Source organism: Ciona intestinalis, chromosome 1, assembly GCF_000224145.3.
Source record: "Ciona intestinalis chromosome 1, KH, whole genome shotgun sequence".
In the NCBI taxonomy this organism is placed as follows: Eukaryota; Metazoa; Chordata; class Ascidiacea; order Phlebobranchia; family Cionidae; genus Ciona; species Ciona intestinalis.
The window spans coordinates 1,095,011-1,113,946 of record NC_020166.2 but is presented as its reverse complement, the minus strand read 5'-3'; the positions used below and the strand labels follow the sequence as shown (position 1 = coordinate 1,113,946).

At 35.7% G+C, this 18,936-nt stretch overlaps 4 protein-coding genes across 4 annotated transcripts in view; all 4 read left to right on the top strand.

The window, feature by feature from the left end:
- The first annotated feature begins 399 nt into the window (after positions 1-399).
- Positions 400-1,484, top strand: LOC100178785 (39S ribosomal protein L28, mitochondrial). The gene has a single exon (XM_002126267.5). It carries the CDS (start codon positions 470-472, stop codon positions 1,325-1,327), a length of 858 nt encoding a protein of 285 aa, XP_002126303.1. The 5' UTR covers positions 400-469; the 3' UTR covers positions 1,328-1,484.
- LOC100180405 (surfeit locus protein 1-like) lies at positions 1,411-2,718 on the top strand. Its single transcript, XM_002126289.5, has one exon. The coding sequence runs from the start codon at positions 1,426-1,428 to the stop codon at positions 2,380-2,382; it is 957 nt and encodes a 318-aa protein (XP_002126325.4). The 5' UTR covers positions 1,411-1,425; the 3' UTR covers positions 2,383-2,718.
- On the top strand, positions 2,703-8,494 carry LOC100178038 (acyl-protein thioesterase 1-like). The gene is made up of 10 exons (XM_002126200.5): positions 2,703-2,851; positions 3,261-3,351; positions 4,011-4,042; positions 4,364-4,429; positions 5,663-5,710; positions 6,071-6,141; positions 6,534-6,610; positions 7,075-7,176; positions 7,613-7,801; positions 8,261-8,494. Exons 2-10 carry the CDS (start codon positions 3,295-3,297, stop codon positions 8,303-8,305), a joined length of 687 nt encoding a protein of 228 aa, XP_002126236.1. The 5' UTR covers positions 2,703-2,851; positions 3,261-3,294; the 3' UTR covers positions 8,306-8,494.
- Positions 8,495-9,584: 1,090 nt separating this feature from the next.
- LOC101242954 overlaps positions 9,585-18,936 on the top strand; it is a 17,036-nt gene continuing 7,684 nt past the window's right edge. The window contains exons 1-2 of the mRNA XM_018817883.2: positions 9,585-9,700; positions 18,771-18,932. Coding sequence (XP_018673428.1) covers positions 18,785-18,932 — 148 coding nt within the window. The 5' untranslated portion in view covers positions 9,585-9,700; positions 18,771-18,784. The remainder of the gene's footprint in view (positions 9,701-18,770; positions 18,933-18,936) is intronic.

Below are 18,936 nucleotides of genomic sequence, written 5' to 3'. Positions count from 1 at the left end.
TCCGGCAATGGTTTCCGCATCTTTTGCAACTACAATATAGGATAGCGATTAGCGGCGGTAAAAACGTATTAGTTGGTTAAGACGTGGTCGGTATATAAGTATTAGTGCCTATAAAAACCCCATACGTGTTTTGCTGACCACTTATAACCCTTAACTAATAAGTAATAACCCCCATTATCCCAATACACACTTCCCAGTTCCCACTACCCTAAACTGTAACGCCCTGAACGATTCTTGGTGCTAGGGAAGAATTCTCCCCCCACCTTATTTGCTAACTACTAAAACTAACCTCTATAACTGCTTACTCCTACCTTCTAACTACCAACCCCTAACACTTTCCACCAGCCTATTCTGCTATGTACCCGAGGATTTTTCACTAACGCCCAAATATGGTAGATAATACGCTCATTAAATTAGTATCTGCACTTCGTAGGTTTCTGGTTTAAGGTTAGGATTCTTGCATTTCAGCATGCCAAGAATTCCTCTGCCGTTGCATAAAATACCATTGCCTGGGTACAAGCCTGGGAGATCTAGTTGGACTCATAAGCTGCCAAGAAACTCATATTTGTTTGACCCTGCTGTGAAATACCCAATTTATTCAAAGTTACCAGAAAAATGGCGGGAAGATTATGAAGAACCAAAGCCAATGTTGTATCAGAAGATTGAAACAGGAACTAAAAGGCCACAGGCTTCAGGACTATGGGTAAAAGGTAAAAACGGCGAACCTCAAAGAGTTGCGAATATACCTTTGCAAGTAAGGTACCCTCCTGAATCACGAGAAGGGTTATGGGGTGGGGAGGGGATAGTTTGGGGGTTTAAATATGCCCGCGGGAAAAAGATGTCAAGAAAATACTACAAAGTGTGGAAACCTCAACTGTTTACGAGAACTTTGTACAGTGAGATTTTGGATAAAAAGTTTAAAACAACTGTTACTGGGTTGACTCTTGACTTGATTGACGAAGCTTATGGATTTGATTTTTTTATTCTTAACACCTCGTCTACGGTTCTACAGGAGTTTGGTTCAAAACTGAAAAGAGAAATATTGCTACGTTTAGCAGATAAAGACAATCTATTTCCCAACAATCCTGTTAAACAAGAAGAGATTCTCAAAAAATATGGAAAATATATTATGGATAAAGAAGAGGCAAGTTGGGTTGGATTAACTTTAAAAGAAGCTTTGGAAAAACAAATGAAAATCGAACTTGAAAATAGAAAGCCAGTTCCTTTGCTGGAAAAATATACAGAACAGTTGAAAGAACAACTTAAGTTGTCACAAACTGTAGTATCTGAAGATGCTGCGTTGCATCTACATAGTGCTAAGAAATAGTCAAAATCAAACCATTTTAAAATTATTATTTTTATCAAATTGTATAAAGTCGATCTGTGGTAAATTTAATTGGCTTTGGGTAAAATTAACTGAATGTCATGTCAAGTTTTTTTTGCTGCTATGTGCCAATGTCTATGACATGCTTATTATGTTACAGGAATGCTAACAACTATTGTGTGAATAAATTTAAAGTAAAAATGTTGAGACAGAAAATATATGCCATGCTTATTTTTGCCAACAAAGCTTCCACAACAACAAAGGTTTCGTTTTCCAACTCGGCTAAAAATCTTCAGTCAATAAATCCACGACAATATTCTAAAAATAGAACCCAAGATCCAACAGGAAAGTGGCTAATGCTCGCATTCCCTGCTAGTGCCTTTGGGTTGGGGGTTTGGCAATGGAGAAGAAAGGCTTGGAAAAGTAATTTAATTAAAGAACTGGAACAAAAAACCACAGCAGAGCCCATTCTGTTTCCCACTGACTTAAGCGAGCTTCAGAATTTGGAATATCGTCCGTTAATTGTCCGTGGAACATTCGACCACTCAAAGGAATTATACATTGAGCCAAGATCTTTGATTGACAGGTCAAAAAATAAACCAATTGATGCGGGGTCCGTGATGTCAATACAGAACAAGAACATGGGTGTGTTGGTAATCACACCATTCCATGTTACAGACCATGATATAACAATCTTAGTTAACAGAGGATTTGTACCAAAGGAGCAAAAAAATCCAAAGGCGAGAATGTCAGGGCAAATAGAGAAGGAAATCGAAATAGTTGGCTTGCTTCGACATAATGAAAAACGACCACCTTTGTCTCCAAAAAACAACCCCGTTCGTAACCACTGGTTTTATAAAGACCTTGATCAAATGGGTTCCTTAACTGGTGCTGAACCTATATTACTAGATGCTGTGTTTGAATCCTCAGTACCTGGTGGTCCCATAGGAGGCCAAACCCGTGTCAGTTTGAGAGATGAACATTTATCTTACATGATAACTTGGTTTTCTTTATCTGCTATCACATCGTATATGTGGTACATGAGGTTTCTCAAATAATGATTTTTTCCATAATTTGTTTATGCATAATATAGGCCTATCGTTGCTATTTTATTCAAGGAAAGTGCATTACATTTTTCAAATATAGGCGCCAAACCTGGGGTGGCAGGGTGGACAGGTCTACCCTAAAGTTTCCTGCACTGCATTAGTCAGTAAACATCAGAACCAATAAGTTAAAGTAGCTAGAAATGTGTATCCAACTATCTTTGTGTCCTCTAGCATAAAAGGATTGGTGCCTATGAATATGCATATATGCTAAATAAGTAAAATTATCATTGCAAAAATGAACAACTTTATTATGTTGCTACATTTAAACACTCTAAATATCCTTTTTAGATTTTCATGTCTTTTTTCCTGGTATATTTTGCATTTTAATCATTGTGAAGTTTCAACCTCAAACTGTGGCCAAAATAGTTTTGTTCACTTGTTTGTTCGCTGCACTGTTGGCATATTCCTATCACTTCTACATGTGAGTATGTGGCATGAATTATTCCTGTTGTGCGTTTATTTTTGGGGCGTGTAAAGCCCAAGAACACATACACCCACAATGGTAGCAGCAACAAGCCTTCAACCCATTACGTATTGGTATAATAACACAACTCTTACAGTTACAATAAATTTTTAAAGTCCAGCATTAACAGGCCAGAGACTGAAACTATGAATTAAATTCATGGTGGTTGCAAAAATTTCACAGTGAATATTAACTAGTTATGAATCTTGCGTTGTGTTTTATGTTCTTGTAAACTTGAGTCATTAAGTCAGGCCTGTTTCAAACACAAAAGTCACCCCTGGTATTGATATGGTTTACTTATGTGTATTATTATTTTAAAATGGGCCATGACAACCAACAATAATTGGTAATTATAATTTAAACGCAGTATAACACGCGAAGCTGGGGGCCTGGATACGAAAATGTCGGTTTCACCACAATTCTTTCTTCATAATTCAAGAGTACCAGCTACTGCCTCAGTGAGTTGATCATACTGCTGTGTATGGAATATATAATGCATAAACATTAATATTTAAACATTGGGCGCTCGTTCTTCAACGACCAATGATATAGAAACAATAGCATGATTATTGTAGTTTTTTTAAACTGTGGTTTGTTCCCTTTTTAGTGCATTGAAACTTGTAAGGGTTATAACATATGGATGATATGATCATTGCATTGTATGCGTTATGGCTTACAAAATACTTATGTGTGGTAGATGTAGTCAAATGGGTATATTTTATTTAACACATCTTATCTTTAAGACTTGATATTTGTACTTTGAATGTAGTTACAGATAGGTAAACTACAGTTAGTGGTTGATTATATATATATAGTAGGGTGGGGTAGGAAGGAACATCTTTAGCACATAATATCCAAATATTCTAAACGTGTTTTAAACAATAAGCAACGGTCTATGAGAGTCATGAGGATGCGATTTTATAATTATTTGAATGTTCTTTGTTTACTACCAAATTGTACAAGAAAATAGAATGAAAAGGTGTCCCATCTTCCCCCAGACCCCCACCCAACCATATATCACAATACCTCCAGTAATCATAATTTTACAACAATGTAAATATTATTATTATTTCATTGCAACATTTATTGATTGTTATATTTTGTTTATCCCACACAGGTTATATTTCTTCATGGACTAGGAGACACTGGGTATGGTTGAACATATTGATAATTTATTCCAGCGTCTGTAATACATTTAAGTGCTAATAGAAAACCAAAATTATTCTTTTTATAAAATTTCAATCTTGACGTTGTTTATCTTCATGTTCAAGAGCTTTGCATTATTTTGCATTTTTTTGTACAAAAAAACAGGTAATAATGACTTCCTTAACATACATTACAAGGCCTATCCCCATGCTTAGGGACTCCCCTATATTACATTAAACTGCATTAACTACTGTTTTATATACATACCTTTATCTACTGTTTCATTATGTTTTATATATAATTTATATATACATACTTCCATAGGGCTGGTTGGTACCATGGGTTTGATGAATTAAGGAAGAATCACGTACGATATATCTTCCCTAACGCGTATGTTGGTTATTTAAAATAACTAGAACTTTATAAAGTAATATAGTATATTAATAGTAGGGATGCACATTACAGAATAATTAGGTATTCTAGGATATCCTAGAATACTTTAATTCAAATCTAGAATTCCGAATCTAGAATTTCGAATCTTTTTATATTTATAGGAAAAAAAAATTTTACCCACAAAAGTCAGTTTATTGACCCTTTCATAACAGCCTTGTTGGATCTTGAGTTGTAAAATGATCAAAAATTGTACTATTGGGTAGTTTTTGCGTCATGAAACGTATAGCAGGCTATGAAAAGACGTTACGAAACGTTTACTCTCGAAAGTCCCACAAACACAAAAATATTTTTTTTCAAAATTAATAACTTTCAAAAATTGTTAATATAGTATATGAGATGACGTGTAATGACGGCATTAAACAGAATACCGAATCCCGTAAATAGATTCGAATACAAAAGGATTCGAATCTCATGGATTCGAAATTCTGTAATGTGCATCCCTAATTAATATATAACTAAATAGTCCAAACATAATATAAGATAAGGTGTTTAGATTAATAGTTGTGACTTGGCTGCAATGATTAGTAAATTGGCACAACCACCATTATTTGTGGTTAATAAATATGTCTCTATTGAGACAACATAGTTTTTATATAACTTCTAATATAACATAAGTTTAATTTCTTGGAAAAAAAATTGTATATAAAAATTGGTCGCATGCTTTTTATAATCCTTTTCATATTAAACCTGTATAAACCTGCACTTATAATTTAGTACGCATCATCGCTAGTTTATAATTCATAAAACACATTGTAATTGTAATTTTATTTAGCCCACTCATTCCCATTTTAAACCTGTGTAAACCAACTTATAAATGTCATAGCTAATTTATAATTTATAAAACACATTGCAATCTACATAATGTATTCTTAATGTATTTATTGAACTGATAAAGTACTAGATACAGACATAGTCATTATAAAGAACAGTTTTATTGAAAGCTTGAATGCGTGATATTATTTTTACATTAGGTCATAGGCGCCATACTTTTTTAAATGCAGGGGAGGCAGGATAGTTAGATATGCATTCCTGTGATCCGAATTTAACTCATTGGTTGTAATGTTTATTGATTAATGCAGTGCAGGAAATTTGAGGGTGGACTTGCCCACCTTGCCACCCCAGGTTTGGTGCCTTTGCATCATGTGTTTATAACCTTATGTTTATATACAGGCCATCGATCTCTGTCACAATGAATGGAGGATTTGTAATGCCAGCATGGTAAGTAACATTGTGGGTCCCGCAGCATGGCTTGCCATGGGTCCTAAGATTTAGGCCAGAATTGTCCCATTACCCCAATTATTATATTATAATGCTAATATAAAAATTAAGGGGTAATGGACAATTCTAGCTTAAGTCCCATTTTTAATACTTCGCAGTAGTAAATAAATTACATTGTCAACATTTAAACCTGGAAAATGTGTCAGTTCTGGCCCCGGGGTGCCTTGCTATAGGATCACACCCTTGTAGAAAATGGTATTTACTATTTTAGTCCCGTCTACATGAATTAGGTTTCATTTGACCAATCACAACTAATTACTGTAAATAATATTTCTTACAAATGTGACCCCATGTTTGAAGGTATGACCTGAAAGGCTTGGGACCGAATACGGTGGAGGATAAGAAAGGAATTGAAGCATCCGCTGCTAAAAGTAAGGTCATGTTACTTCATTAATCCGAACATGTTCCACTCCCGTTGATAGCAGTGCTCTAATTTCCTATGATTTGTAAATATGATTAGCAGCTGCTATTTAATATTGTCTTAAAGTTGAAATGCAAGATATTGAATTGAAACTAGTTTTTATTTAGTAACAGTAAGGCTGTTTCTTGTGTGGATAAGATGTTTAGGCTCTTGCATTGTAACTGATTGGTATCGGGTTCAATCTCGGTGCTGATACTTATACTTATTGGCGTATGTGTTCCAAACCAAGTGGTCAGAAAATGTGCTGTCCAAATTGTTGATCAATCATAGAAAAGATAATATATGGGCCATGATCCATTAAGAAACAATGCAGTAATTAGTTAACAGATTTTTCTTTTTTAGTTCGTGAGATAATCAAGACAGAAATGGATGAACACAACATACCAAGCAATAGAATTATGTTGGGAGGATTTTCCATGGTAAGTCTTGTTTATTTAAAGCATATAACGTAAGCAATGGCGCAGCCAGGGGGGTTTTAGGGTGTCGCGGGCCCCCCTCCCCCTTTTTAAACCCCCCCAAAAAAATAATTAAAACCTATATTTTTAAAAAATATTTTTGAAATTTTTTTGATTAAAACCTCCCCTAATTTTTTTGCTTGCTGCGCCACTGAACATAAGCATTAACAAAGTCTTTTGAAAATATATGACTCGCATGCCAAAGAAACCTAAATGCCTGTAGCTTCGTGGCACATTAACGCTACGACTTTTGAGTATACAAATGTCTGTAGCTCATTGTACATGCCATGGTGATGTTATAGTATGTGTTACATAATTTCTATCAAAACATAATTGTCTATGGAAAATATCTTGCATTTTCGTTTTAACAATTTTTTAATCTTTTTTACCGTAATGATTAGGATACAAAAAAAATATTTTCATTCCAGGGTGGGGCCTTAGCATTATACACAGCTTTGACACACCCACAGCAACTTGGAGGTGTGATAGCACTCAGCTCATACTTACCACTGCATAAAGCATTTGCCACTGTAAGTAGAAAAAAAAAGTAAAAAAAAATCATAAATTTAATTTTTTTAACAAATTTTGCATTTCAGTTGTTGTAAAAATTATTTTCAATGTGCTTCTTGTTTTTTGTTATGCCATGTTTTATGACATTTTTAATATTTCTATAAATACTGTACCATACAAATACAAGATTTCTGCCTATAATGGTTAAAACATATTATAATTAACATTATTATAGTAAAGTGCATGTCGCTTTCTTTTATTGTAGTGTATTTATATGGGTGAGGTCCTTGAGGACCTAGGATTTAGGGCTAGGCCAGATTTGCCCATTACCTCAACACTCTATTGTAGTGTGTACATCATTTTTACTTCCCTTTAAACAATAATTTTATATCTCAATTTGCTCTACTTTATTTTTCTCTTTTCTGTACATTTTATTCCATATGTTACACAACACAGGGTGAAGGGGGAATAAGTCTAACTGCACAGAAGTGCCCAATATTCCAAGCCCATGGCACATCAGACCCCATGTTACCATTCCAGTTTGGCCAGATGAGCAACATGCTGTTACAGAATGCAAGAAAGGATCTCAATCTCACCACTGAGTTTAAACCTTATCAAGGCATGGGACACCAGTCATGTGACGAGGTATGTTGTTTGGTTTGTTGGATATATAATGCTATGCATTGTATGCAAGCCAGGTATGTTATGTTCACTGTCCAGTTTCAAGCTATAACATAGATGTTCTTACACAGTTTAAGTTACAACATTCTAGTTATACACTAAGTTTCTTCTTATACACCAGAAACACATAGTATATTCATACAACTCATGCTCGCTGTCGAGTTATAACATGGGTGTCTTCTTATACACCAGACACACATGGTGTATTCATACACATCATGCCCACTGTCCAGTTATAACATGGGAGTTTTTATTGACCAGACACACATAGTATATTCATACACCTCATCTTTACTGACGAGTTATAACATGGGTGTCTTACACATATATTGTGTGTCAGTGATAAAATGGCAACAATGCTATAACCCACATTTGGGATACAACGTGTTGATAGAAAACTAACACACCCTTGTTACCTTGCAGGAAATGGATGACGTCAAAACCTTTATAGATAAATGTTTGCAATAGCCAACCACTGTGTAGGACTGGTGGTTTAATGGAGTGATTTTAACCAATATTCAGTTGCAATCTGGATCACGTTGTGGCCTTATATGTATTTGACAACTTCGAAAACAGCTTGATCAAAACATGCGTGTTTTTTACGTGGCAGGGAATTGATTTTGTTGATAGTAAAATCAAAGCAGTATGTATGATATAGAAAGCTTGCGTATCTTTTTTCAAGCAAGTCTGATTTCGTTAACCATATATACGAATTTAGCACGCTCACGCGATATTCTGGTAATTGAAAGCCGACATAAACGGACTACTGGTTTCAGGCCAGTCGTTTGGTATTCTGTTATATATAATCACCCACAAAGTAAATACTTGGTAACTGGAAAGCGGGCACGAGATGTATGAACACCCGTGTTATAACGACTGTAATTTTCCGGCCACGCGGATGAAAGCAAGTTTTTTTTATACATTTATAATTGAGATCCTGCAGCGATCCAGGACAAGTTTAACAATAGTAAATTCGTATCGCTGAACAAAAACGTACTTCGATCAAATATAGCCTCAGCAGCGTTGCTGTTTACTTCCAAACCGGTCACAGCAATGGTTGAATTCATGAGTTCTTCTTGCATGGAGGTTTGCAGAGGCAATGAACGGTGCAAGTCCACCAGCCGCACGAGGAACGGGCTCTTGACAAACTAGGGAGATAGAAGTATGGTTGAATAAGTTAAGTGGCAGTGGCGAGCGGTTAACCAATCCTGTAATAACACATGACACTGAAGGGTCAATTGGCACGTAGCTATGATAGAGAAGTTGTCAGTGATATATTGCTGTGTGGTCTAGACTCAGGAGAGTTTTTATGCAGAAAGTAGTTTGTGTAGTTGTAAAATAACAACGCAAATATATTTCAACCAATTTTCTGTATGTTTTACCAGTTATTTAGGCTTTGCCAGATGTAATAGCTAAAGTTAGCTTTCTGACATATATTGAAGATAAGGTAAGAGGTTTTGATCAATCGAAAGTTCTATAACGCTGATTGGTATCGTGCATATTATACAGTGGGGTGAGGGAAGATGGGACACCTTTTGACTCTATTTTCTTATCCCATTTAATAGTAAACAAGAAACGTTCAAAGATTTATAAACCTATGTCCTCATGACTCTTGTAGACCGTTGTTAATTGTTTAAAACACGATCAGGATATTTGGATATTATGTGCTAAAGGTGTCCCTTCTTCTCCCACCCTACTATATCATTTTGTCTTACTGTTTGCACGCACGTAACGTGCCCCTTTAGATGTTAATTCGTAGGTGTTATGGCTATGAATTGCAACGTAAGCATGCGTAACTATGTGCATGCTCTCACTGCTGTGTTGTTGGTACTATAGTAGTTTAGAAAGATATCCCCAGAAAATGTGAGTATGCATTGTGAACAAGTGTAACATTTCAACTATGTTTTTGATGTAAAGCGACTTGTGTATTTTGCCAAAATAAGCGTACCTTTCAACACACATTGCTAGCGTAATAAACGCACGAACGCTTTTTGTTAAGTTTAACAACAAGTTGGGAGTAGCTATAGGCGTACTACAGGTTGTAAATATTGTGTGCCTCACTAATGATACAAGTATCGGTAAAATAAACTTTGACCAAAGTCCGCTTAATCAATGACCATTCCATGTGATGAAGTGTTCCTGGTGACTTAAATGAATAAATGTCACTTGTTTATCCTCGTGTGCTGGGGAAACTTTGGAAGTTATAAATTCGAGTAGAGAAAGATGGAACACGTTTTTATTCTATTTCTCGTCCCATTTGGTAGTAAACAAAGAAGACTTAAAGAGTTATAAACCGTATCCTCACGACTTCCATAGACCGTTGTTAGTTCTTTAAAACACGATCAAAATATTTAGATATTTGTGCTGAAGGCGTCCCGTCTTCCCCTACCATATATTTTAAATAAACAAATGTTCCTTGTTTGCTGAGGAAACTTTAGAAATTATAGCACGGGTGTCCTCGAGCACGCTTACGGGTTTTTCTATTTGGTTGGCAATTTGGGAAACCAAGTAATGACCATAACTGCCTTGAACCAATTGCCTGTTTGCCTTTTGTAGTAATCCGGACTGACATAAATAATTAACTACAACTTACACAGCATTGTATAATATAGGCTACGTTTGTAATTTTACTGTTAGTGTACCACAATACTAGGTGTGTAAGGTAGTACACAATGTAGAACATAGCACTGCATTGCCGCGGTGTATGTTTCTACATGGCTGTTTCCCCCCTTGTAAACAAATCACTTCCCCATTTATCAACACGTTGGCGAGAATTCCAATTATATACAAGACTGCAACCTGTACGCCTGACAACTGAAATGTTGGTTAGTTTCAACACCGTCGATGACGTGGCGCTTGGACAGGGAGTTCTCGTCGTAACCCGAGGATACCGGGATCGAGGCGCGATGGTGATAAGTTTGTAGGCGTGTACGTTTTTTTATAAGAAAAGTAGTGTTCCATCTCAGTGGTCAGTAGTTTGCTGTCTAAATAGCAGTCAAATGCAGAATAAAATAATTACCCACAAAGTTGCAATACTTCGTTAGTCGTTATAACACGCCGAAGTTATTCCATATGTTACCTTTGTATAAAACTATAAATCAACTTTAAATATAGGTGCGTTTAACTTTAACATGTAAAAACCCTATTATATTATGGCATCTTATTTACAGCGACTTATATATATATATATATATATAGTAGGACAGGGAAAGGTGGGACAATTTTTATTCTATTTTCTTATTTCATTTGGTAGTAAACAAAGAACATTCAATGAATTATGAAACCGTATCTTTATTTCCATTGACTGTTGTTAATTGTTTTAAAACACAATCCGGCTATTTAGATATTATGTGCTAATGGTGTCCCGCCTTTCCCCTTTCTGCTATACCTGAAAGGTATCTAATATACAATGACCTGTATTGTATTATCGTAACCGGATGCCTCGACATTCAAGATAATGTGATTATAAGACGCTGCAAGCGTAATTAAACGCGCGGTAAGGTACAGAAACAACGTTTTCAATGATTATTTTTGCTTGTGAGCGCTTGCGTTTGTGTTGAACAGGTAGTAGCCTAGTAGGGCAAAAGCAAAGTATTGGCGTTATAGTAATCAGCACAAGTTAGAATGAGCATAGTTTATAAACCAGTGCACTTTAAAGTCAGTGTCCATATACTGTAAGTAACTTGCTTTCTGTATTTATTAAGTTTTAGGCTGCTATGCGTCCAACTTCGGATATTTATATACATAGATGTTACGTCTAAATGCATACAAATGACGTTGCCAAAAAATGACGTCTAACGTTCAAAATTATAAATATGCGACTTATGTGCGTGTGTGTGGCCAAACCCATACATTGGCTTATTATACATTTACTCTCATGTTAAAAGGCAGGTGGTAAAATCGCAGTGTACGATTCCTTTTAAGACCGTTTGTATAGTCATGCATTTGTATTTCACGTTACGGTCAACTTGTTTTTGTGTCGCTGTACGTGAGGGTTTTGCGTAAGCCTGGCATGGTGGAAATAGCACGAGTTATTCGTTTTTTTTGTTTTGTAAAAAAGTACAAGCCGTACCTAAATCAGTATACGTATTTTGTTTGAATTAGTTGCAAGTTGCTATTTAACGTTTTGTGGAATATCTATGTACTACCTGAGCTACAGTTTAATGATAGCCTAACAGTTTAGTTAGACAGAATGTTAAATGTTGGCACTTAAAGTTAAATATAGTTACATGAGTATACTAACTCGTATAAGCGAGCAAGAGGTGTATGAAACAGAACACCCACGTTTTAACGATTGCCGATGCCCCCCCACGCGAGGATAAATAAGTTACATTCATACAACAACGGTGTAATGTATTTAAGCGTATATAAGAGATCGAATTACGCCGACACCTTGTGCTCTTTTTCGTAGGTTATTCGACTAAATAGTTGCTATATGTGAATAAACTTGTTGCAGTATGGCTCTAGTAGGCCGTGTATGATCCATAGTTTTATTAATTGTCTAGCTTTGGTGAGCTAATTTTCAGGACTATGTTTCCCAATCATTTTTATAGCTTACCAAAATAATAACTTTCACAATCAGTTTCTAAATAACAACTTTCACAATTAGTTTCTAAAAAACAACTTACACAATTAGTTTCAAAAAATCACAATCAAGTGGTTTGTGTCCAACCAGCCAACCATTCAAGCAAGTAAAATCAAACGCGCCCGGGTGTGGCGGCTGTGGCGGCTGTGAGGTTTTGATCTTTATAACGTCAATCATTTCGGCAGTTAGGAGTGCAATTAACGGTTTAACATATTCCTATTCGACGGCTTACCTGGTATGAAAAAACGTATAAGCGCATTTTTGACGTTTAACAAGGTGTTACTCTGTAACAATGATTTTCGAAACAAAATCGACCTGTTGAAAGAACGTGCCCTATATATTTAGTCTTTGTTTATCCTTTACACGAAACTGCATTTTCGCGCCACGAAAGCTGAGTTTTTATGTTGGTTTTTGAAGGTTTACAAAAACAACAATTCACACGTAATGAGGCAAAAACGCACTAATGGACATGGTGGTAGGGTAATGTTTATTATTAAATATCAACTTGTAAGGGACATTATTTTGATGTTGTTTTGACATGTCAGGATACGGTTATAAAATTCTGTAAATAAATCCTTGTTTGCTACCAAACAAAACGATAATAAACAGTAAAAACATGGACCATCTTACCCCTGTCTGCTATAGAATAGGGTAGGGGAAGATGGGACGCATTTTTATTTATTTTTTCGTCCCATTTGGTTGTACACAAAGAAAATTTAAAGAAAAATAAAAACGCATCTTCACGACTTCCATAGACCGTTGTTAATCGTTCAAAACACAATCAAGATATTTGTACATTATGTGCTAACTGTGTCCCATCCCCCCCACAGTACTATATAACGTTTCCTAATTTCTATGTGTCAACATAAAAACATATAGTAGCCTACTACTTGCGACGATATGCAGTTTGGGGAATCGCTTCTATGCGAGTTGTACTTGTTATGGGAGCGGGGCCTATAACACGGCGCATGCATAATATACATCAGTATCTAGAGACCACAGTTTGTATTCGTTTCCATTATTCAATTACAAAGTACTGAGATAATCTTGATAAAATAATCAGTGAGATTGTGGATACACCATGTGTGTGTGGCGTATAAACATACATCTATGTTATAACTAGAAAGTGAGCATGAGGTGTATGAATATACCATGTTATACTATGCAAATAAAGTGCAATTAGGTGCATGCAGCAGAAGATCAAAATATTTTGATCGAGTTGAACCCATCAGGTTCAACACAACGCTATTGATTGTTACGTTCATTGTGCGGATATGCACAGGTCTCGTAACCGCAACAACAGTCCTAAGAAATGAAACATTTTTCGACAGCCATATTTTATTAGAGGGTACATTGAAAGAAACTGTTGTGTGTTCGGTATGCCATAGGGTTATTTCATTAAGATTGATTCTTCGTGCGTTCAAATGGGTTGAAAGAGATACTTTGCCAATTACACACCGTTCTAAGTATTTTATTCAAATACACAGTATATGTTATAGTAGGGTGGGGGACATCTTTAGCACATAATATCGAAATATCATGTTTTAAACAATTAACAACGGTCTATAGGAGTCGTGAGGATACGACTTTATAATTCTTTAAATTTCCTTTGTTTACTACTAAATGGGACGAAAAAAATTGAAAAGGTGTTCCATCTTCCCCCGCCCTACTATATTCATTCGTCCATATTAATAATAGACTGAGACTGTCGGCGTTTCGCTTTTGGCGAAATATACGTCTATTTACCATTGTTTGGAGTAGATTTAGTAGCACTTGGTGTATTTTATTTATTGCAATGAGAATCGTCCAACGACATATAAGTGATAGATATTAAACAAAAAAATTACAGAATTATATGAACGCATACTTACGACTACGCATGGGCAGATTATGCAACCTGGAAAACACATTATTTGCGACATTTGCAAATTACAAAAGCATTGTAAATTACAAACCCACAAATTCCATCCAAAACTTAAATCCTTAACTTAGAAATAACAAAAATCGGGATAAATATTTATGCTAAACTACCGTGATAACGAAACCGTTGTCTTCCTTGAGAAAAAGCTTACAGTACTTTGGGGTAAAATGAGATACAGTTAGCACATTAAACCTTTTTTTTCTAATCGTGTATTAGGGATTAACAACTTTCTCTTATGAGTCGTAAAAAAGGATTCTACAATTCGCCAGTAAATGTTCTTTGTTTTCTACTAAATGGGGGATATAGCAGAAACTTAAACCATCTTACCCCAACCTTAGAGTTAAATCTCCAACTAGAAATGTCCAGGAGATAGAAACGTATTTTGAACGTGGTGGGAAACTTGTTTGCCATCTCCAGTTCTTTACGTTGGTTGTCTTCACTTCCCCATACGACAAAGAAATAAAACAAAACGTTGGCGTCATAGGTAATTTTGTTTCGGTTACTTTTCACGCTCCGTGCCATGCACCGTCTGTAATTTAAAACATCATATTGACTACGTTTATACATAGGCGGTGTAACACGGCTTCATTTGTTTCAAAACATAGAATTCTTCAAACCGTTTCTACCATTATACCCTGATTACATAACATATTTTTTATCTCTTCGAACGATAGCGAAGATCATGTTAATTAAAGAACGAAGAGAAGGAAATCAACAGCAAAACAACAGTCGTTAAAATATTATATGGATAAACAGTGTGAAAAAGAACGTTATTTAAAAACCGTGGCTGTTGCGCCAATAGGCCAGTATAGGCTCGTCACGTAGACTGTGTGTTTTTTTACGTGCTATGGGTTTTCCTTTACCGCAACTACGCAAGACGCAAATTATCCATAGCGTATTGAATGATTCACGTTTATCCGTGGAATTGTTTTCGCCTTTCAAAACGTATAATTAACTAGATACAAATATTTTGCCGTTTTGAATATTTTAAGACACCATTGTTTTGGGTTAGATAAACCAAATTAGTTTTATAAATGTCGTGTTTGTGCCAAACAACGAAACTTGTGTTATAGCCCTAAGATTGAAAAATAATAGCTTGGTTTAGGTTTTAAGTTTTCATTTTCTTTTATTGTTTATTTGTCAGTTAACTAAGAAGATAATTATATCACCATACCCTGGCGATTCTAGAACAGCGTTGTTAATTGTTTAAAACACGATTAGGAAATATATATTATATGCCAACGGTATCCATCTTAACCCGCAGTAAGTTAGAGACGGGATTCGGTTTGAGATTCTCATTTGTAATTTTATACGGATACGTAATGTAACTTCGTATATGTGTAAATCAGTCATTAACTTAATGTTTCTCATTTCTAATAAACTATAAAGTATAGTGGGGTGGGGGAAGATGGGAGACCTATTCATTCTATTTTCTTGTCTCATTTGCTAGTAAACAAACAACATTCAAAGAAATACAAAATCGTATCCTCACGACTCGCATAGACCGTTGTTAATTGTTTAAGACACGATTAGGATATTTGAATATTATGTGCTAAAGGTGTCCCATCTTCCGCCACCCTACTATATATAAAATGTAACAATGAGCACTGGTGTATTATAACCACGTTACTATGCGCTAGACCTAAGTAATCATATCCAACTATGCGTTAAGTGAAAGGTATTGATTTAACGTAACTTATTTATACTGACAGGGCAACTGCGGTCGTTATAACACGGGTGTTATGTTTCATACACATCGTGTCCGCTTACCAGCTACCACGTATATGTAACTTATTTATCCTCGCATAAAGGAGCAATAACAGTCATTATAACACGGTGTACTGTTTCATACACATTGTGCTCGCTTGGAGTTATGCCATGTATGTAACTAAGTGGGTGATTATATAGTAGGGTGGGGGAAGATGGGACAACTTTTCATTCTATTCTCTCGTCGCATATAGTAGTAAACAAAAAAAATTCCAAAAAAATTCAAAAAAAAATTCAAAACATAAAACTGTATATTTGGTTATTATATTCTAAAGGTGTTCCATCTCCCCCCACCCTACTATATTTTATTTTATGTAAGATTGTCATTTTTTACAACCCATAAGCACCACACTGGAAACCGTATTCTCTGGTTCAAAGACAACTGCTATTACCCGCTCTCTACCACGCAGAACAATTATGTTAGCGAGAAAGTGTCAGCGTGTTCATGTTCACGTTTTAAATCCACCGGTATCTGACATATAACAGTAAACGCCTATGATTGAAGACGCGTGCACCGTTGGTAATTTAAGCGTCGTGTTAGTGACCCTTGCAGGTTAACTGCAAGCTAGCAGCATGTAAGCCCTGTTATCGTACACCAGAGTAATCATTTGATTAATTACCCCTTTCACACTAATTTCCTCTACGTTATAAGGTCGATGCAGCTTCATAACACCGTGGGTGTTTTTTCAACGGCGACAAAAAAAAAACGCTAGTAGTGTGTATATATATAAGGCAAGCATGCGTTGAATACACAGATAGTCCTTCGATTCTTAGATAGCTGACTGAGCTAAGACACCTCAAAAGACAGGCGTTTTTGTATTAGATCTACTTCGAACAAGCTGTTGTCATTCGCCGGTACTCAGACCCATATATTAAGACGTATACTCTGATAACCTTGTCTTTTATTGTATGTTATTGCTTTTTTAGAAGTGATTTTTTAAGTTACCCTATAACTTAACCAGTTACAGCATGTGATAAAGCTATTATGCGACAGAAAAGTTAGACCGAGGCTTTTGTCTGATATGTTCAATTTTTTACAGCATGTGATAAAGCTATTATGCAACAGAAAAGTTAGACCGAGGCTTTTGTCTGATATGTTCAATTTTAACGCGTTATATCGACTGTCGTCTTGCCTACCTTTTCTTCGTTGTTTTAATTTATCTGACATTCGTTACCGTATTTAAAGAGATAAACAAAATATTGTGTTGCAATGACTGTCGCTTTACCTTTACTTTATGATTTTTCGTTGTTGGGTTAATTACTACTTAATAACCGAACTACTTAAATCCCATTTATATTGCGGAACATTTAACTAAAAGTTGAGGCATTAAAAAGTAAATTTGACCTAACTTTGATATATCAACGTACAACACCAATAGGCTGCAATAAATTATCGCCATTTTAGTTGATGTGTATAATATCGGTGTCTAGTTTTGTTCTTAATATTCGAAGTTTTTAACTTAACATTCTAAATAACTTACAATATCGAGAGGGTGCAAATAACACATACGGTGCAGATAATGTTTCGGTCTCGCTATGAACTTGAGAGTTTGAATGTATACGCCCACCTGTTGGAAGCAGAGGGCGTATTGTATGGATAAGTTACTATGAATACAACATGCGATAAGATATGAGAAATATTCATCAATCAGTCGCCCTTTCAACATTGTGTATATATAATAGAATGTTTGCCTAGCGCATTGGTATACACTATACAGCATACGTACGCGAAGACGTCTGTTTTCCAGGTTGCGTATAGCGAAGTTATATCGCGTACAGCAGAAAACTTATTTCGCATATAACAAAGTGCATAGCTACAGGCATGTAGCAATGGAGTTCCAGGTGTGTATTGCGAGCGCAACCAATATAGTAGGGTGGGGGAAGACGGGCACCTTTAGCACATAATATTTATGTGTTCGTTTTCATTTATTAACGTTTTCATTTCGTAGGGCATAGGAAGACGGAACACCTTAGCACATTATATCCAAATATTCTTAACATGTTTTAATTATTTAACAATAGTCTATATGTGAGTCGTGAGGATACGGTTTCAGAATTCTTTGAAAGTTCTTTGTTTACTACCAAACGAGACGAGAAAATGGGATAAAAACGTGTCCCAACTTACCCCACCCTATTGTAAATGGCTTCAAGAATCGAAATGCTCTGTATAACAACTGTCTCGGCATGGAACCGCTTAAAAATTAATACAATTGCTGCAGAGACAGCAAAATATCCTTTCCTCGGTGATATAAAGCGGTTATTAATTTTTGTGTCCATGGTGGTGGTAAAGGCGGTTTCCTCATTTTAGGGTCGATTATGCACTGTTTACAGAGGATGTGATATTTAACCACAGTATCCCAAAATTAATATATTTTGACGTAGAAGAATCAAATCGCAATATAATAAATAAGGCCATGATTTCTTCACACATGGTGTGATAATGCATTTCATGCTGACTTTTTAGGTATAACATAGGTGTCTTCTTATACACCAGACACACATGGTGTGTTCATACACCTTATGCTCACTGTCGAGTTATAACATGGGTGTCTTCATATATACATTAGCCACGCGTACATCCCCAGTATTCTATTTTTCGCGGCGCATATTTACTTACTTCTATACACTTTTAACCATTTACTTTGATCATTGTTTTACAGCGATAATCTTAGAAATGCATTTTCACCCGACTATATTTCTGATAGTTTTAGCTGCTGGTTGCACAGAGGCAGTCAAGTATTCTGTTGGCAAATGTGACAATAACACTTCAACTACCGGGGTGGGAAAGAATGCATGCTCAACATGCGTGTTTCAAAAGCATGGTAT

Excerpts from the sequence above, each read along its gene's own strand:
- LOC100178785 (XM_002126267.5), top strand. The coding sequence starts at position 470 with ATGCCAAGAATTCCTCTGCCGTTGCATAAAATACCATTGCCTGGGTAC.
- LOC100180405 (XM_002126289.5), top strand. The coding sequence starts at position 1,426 with ATGTCAAGTTTTTTTTGCTGCTATGTGCCAATGTCTATGACATGCTTA.
- LOC100178038 (XM_002126200.5), top strand. The coding sequence starts at position 3,295 with ATGTCGGTTTCACCACAATTCTTTCTTCATAATTCAAGAGTACCAGCT. Across the intron at positions 4,043-4,363 it reads CATGGACTAGGAGACACTGG|GGCTGGTTGGTACCATGGGT; the intron begins GTATGGTTGAAC and ends ATACTTCCATAG. Across the intron at positions 6,142-6,533 it reads TGAAGCATCCGCTGCTAAAA|TTCGTGAGATAATCAAGACA; the intron begins GTAAGGTCATGT and ends TTTCTTTTTTAG.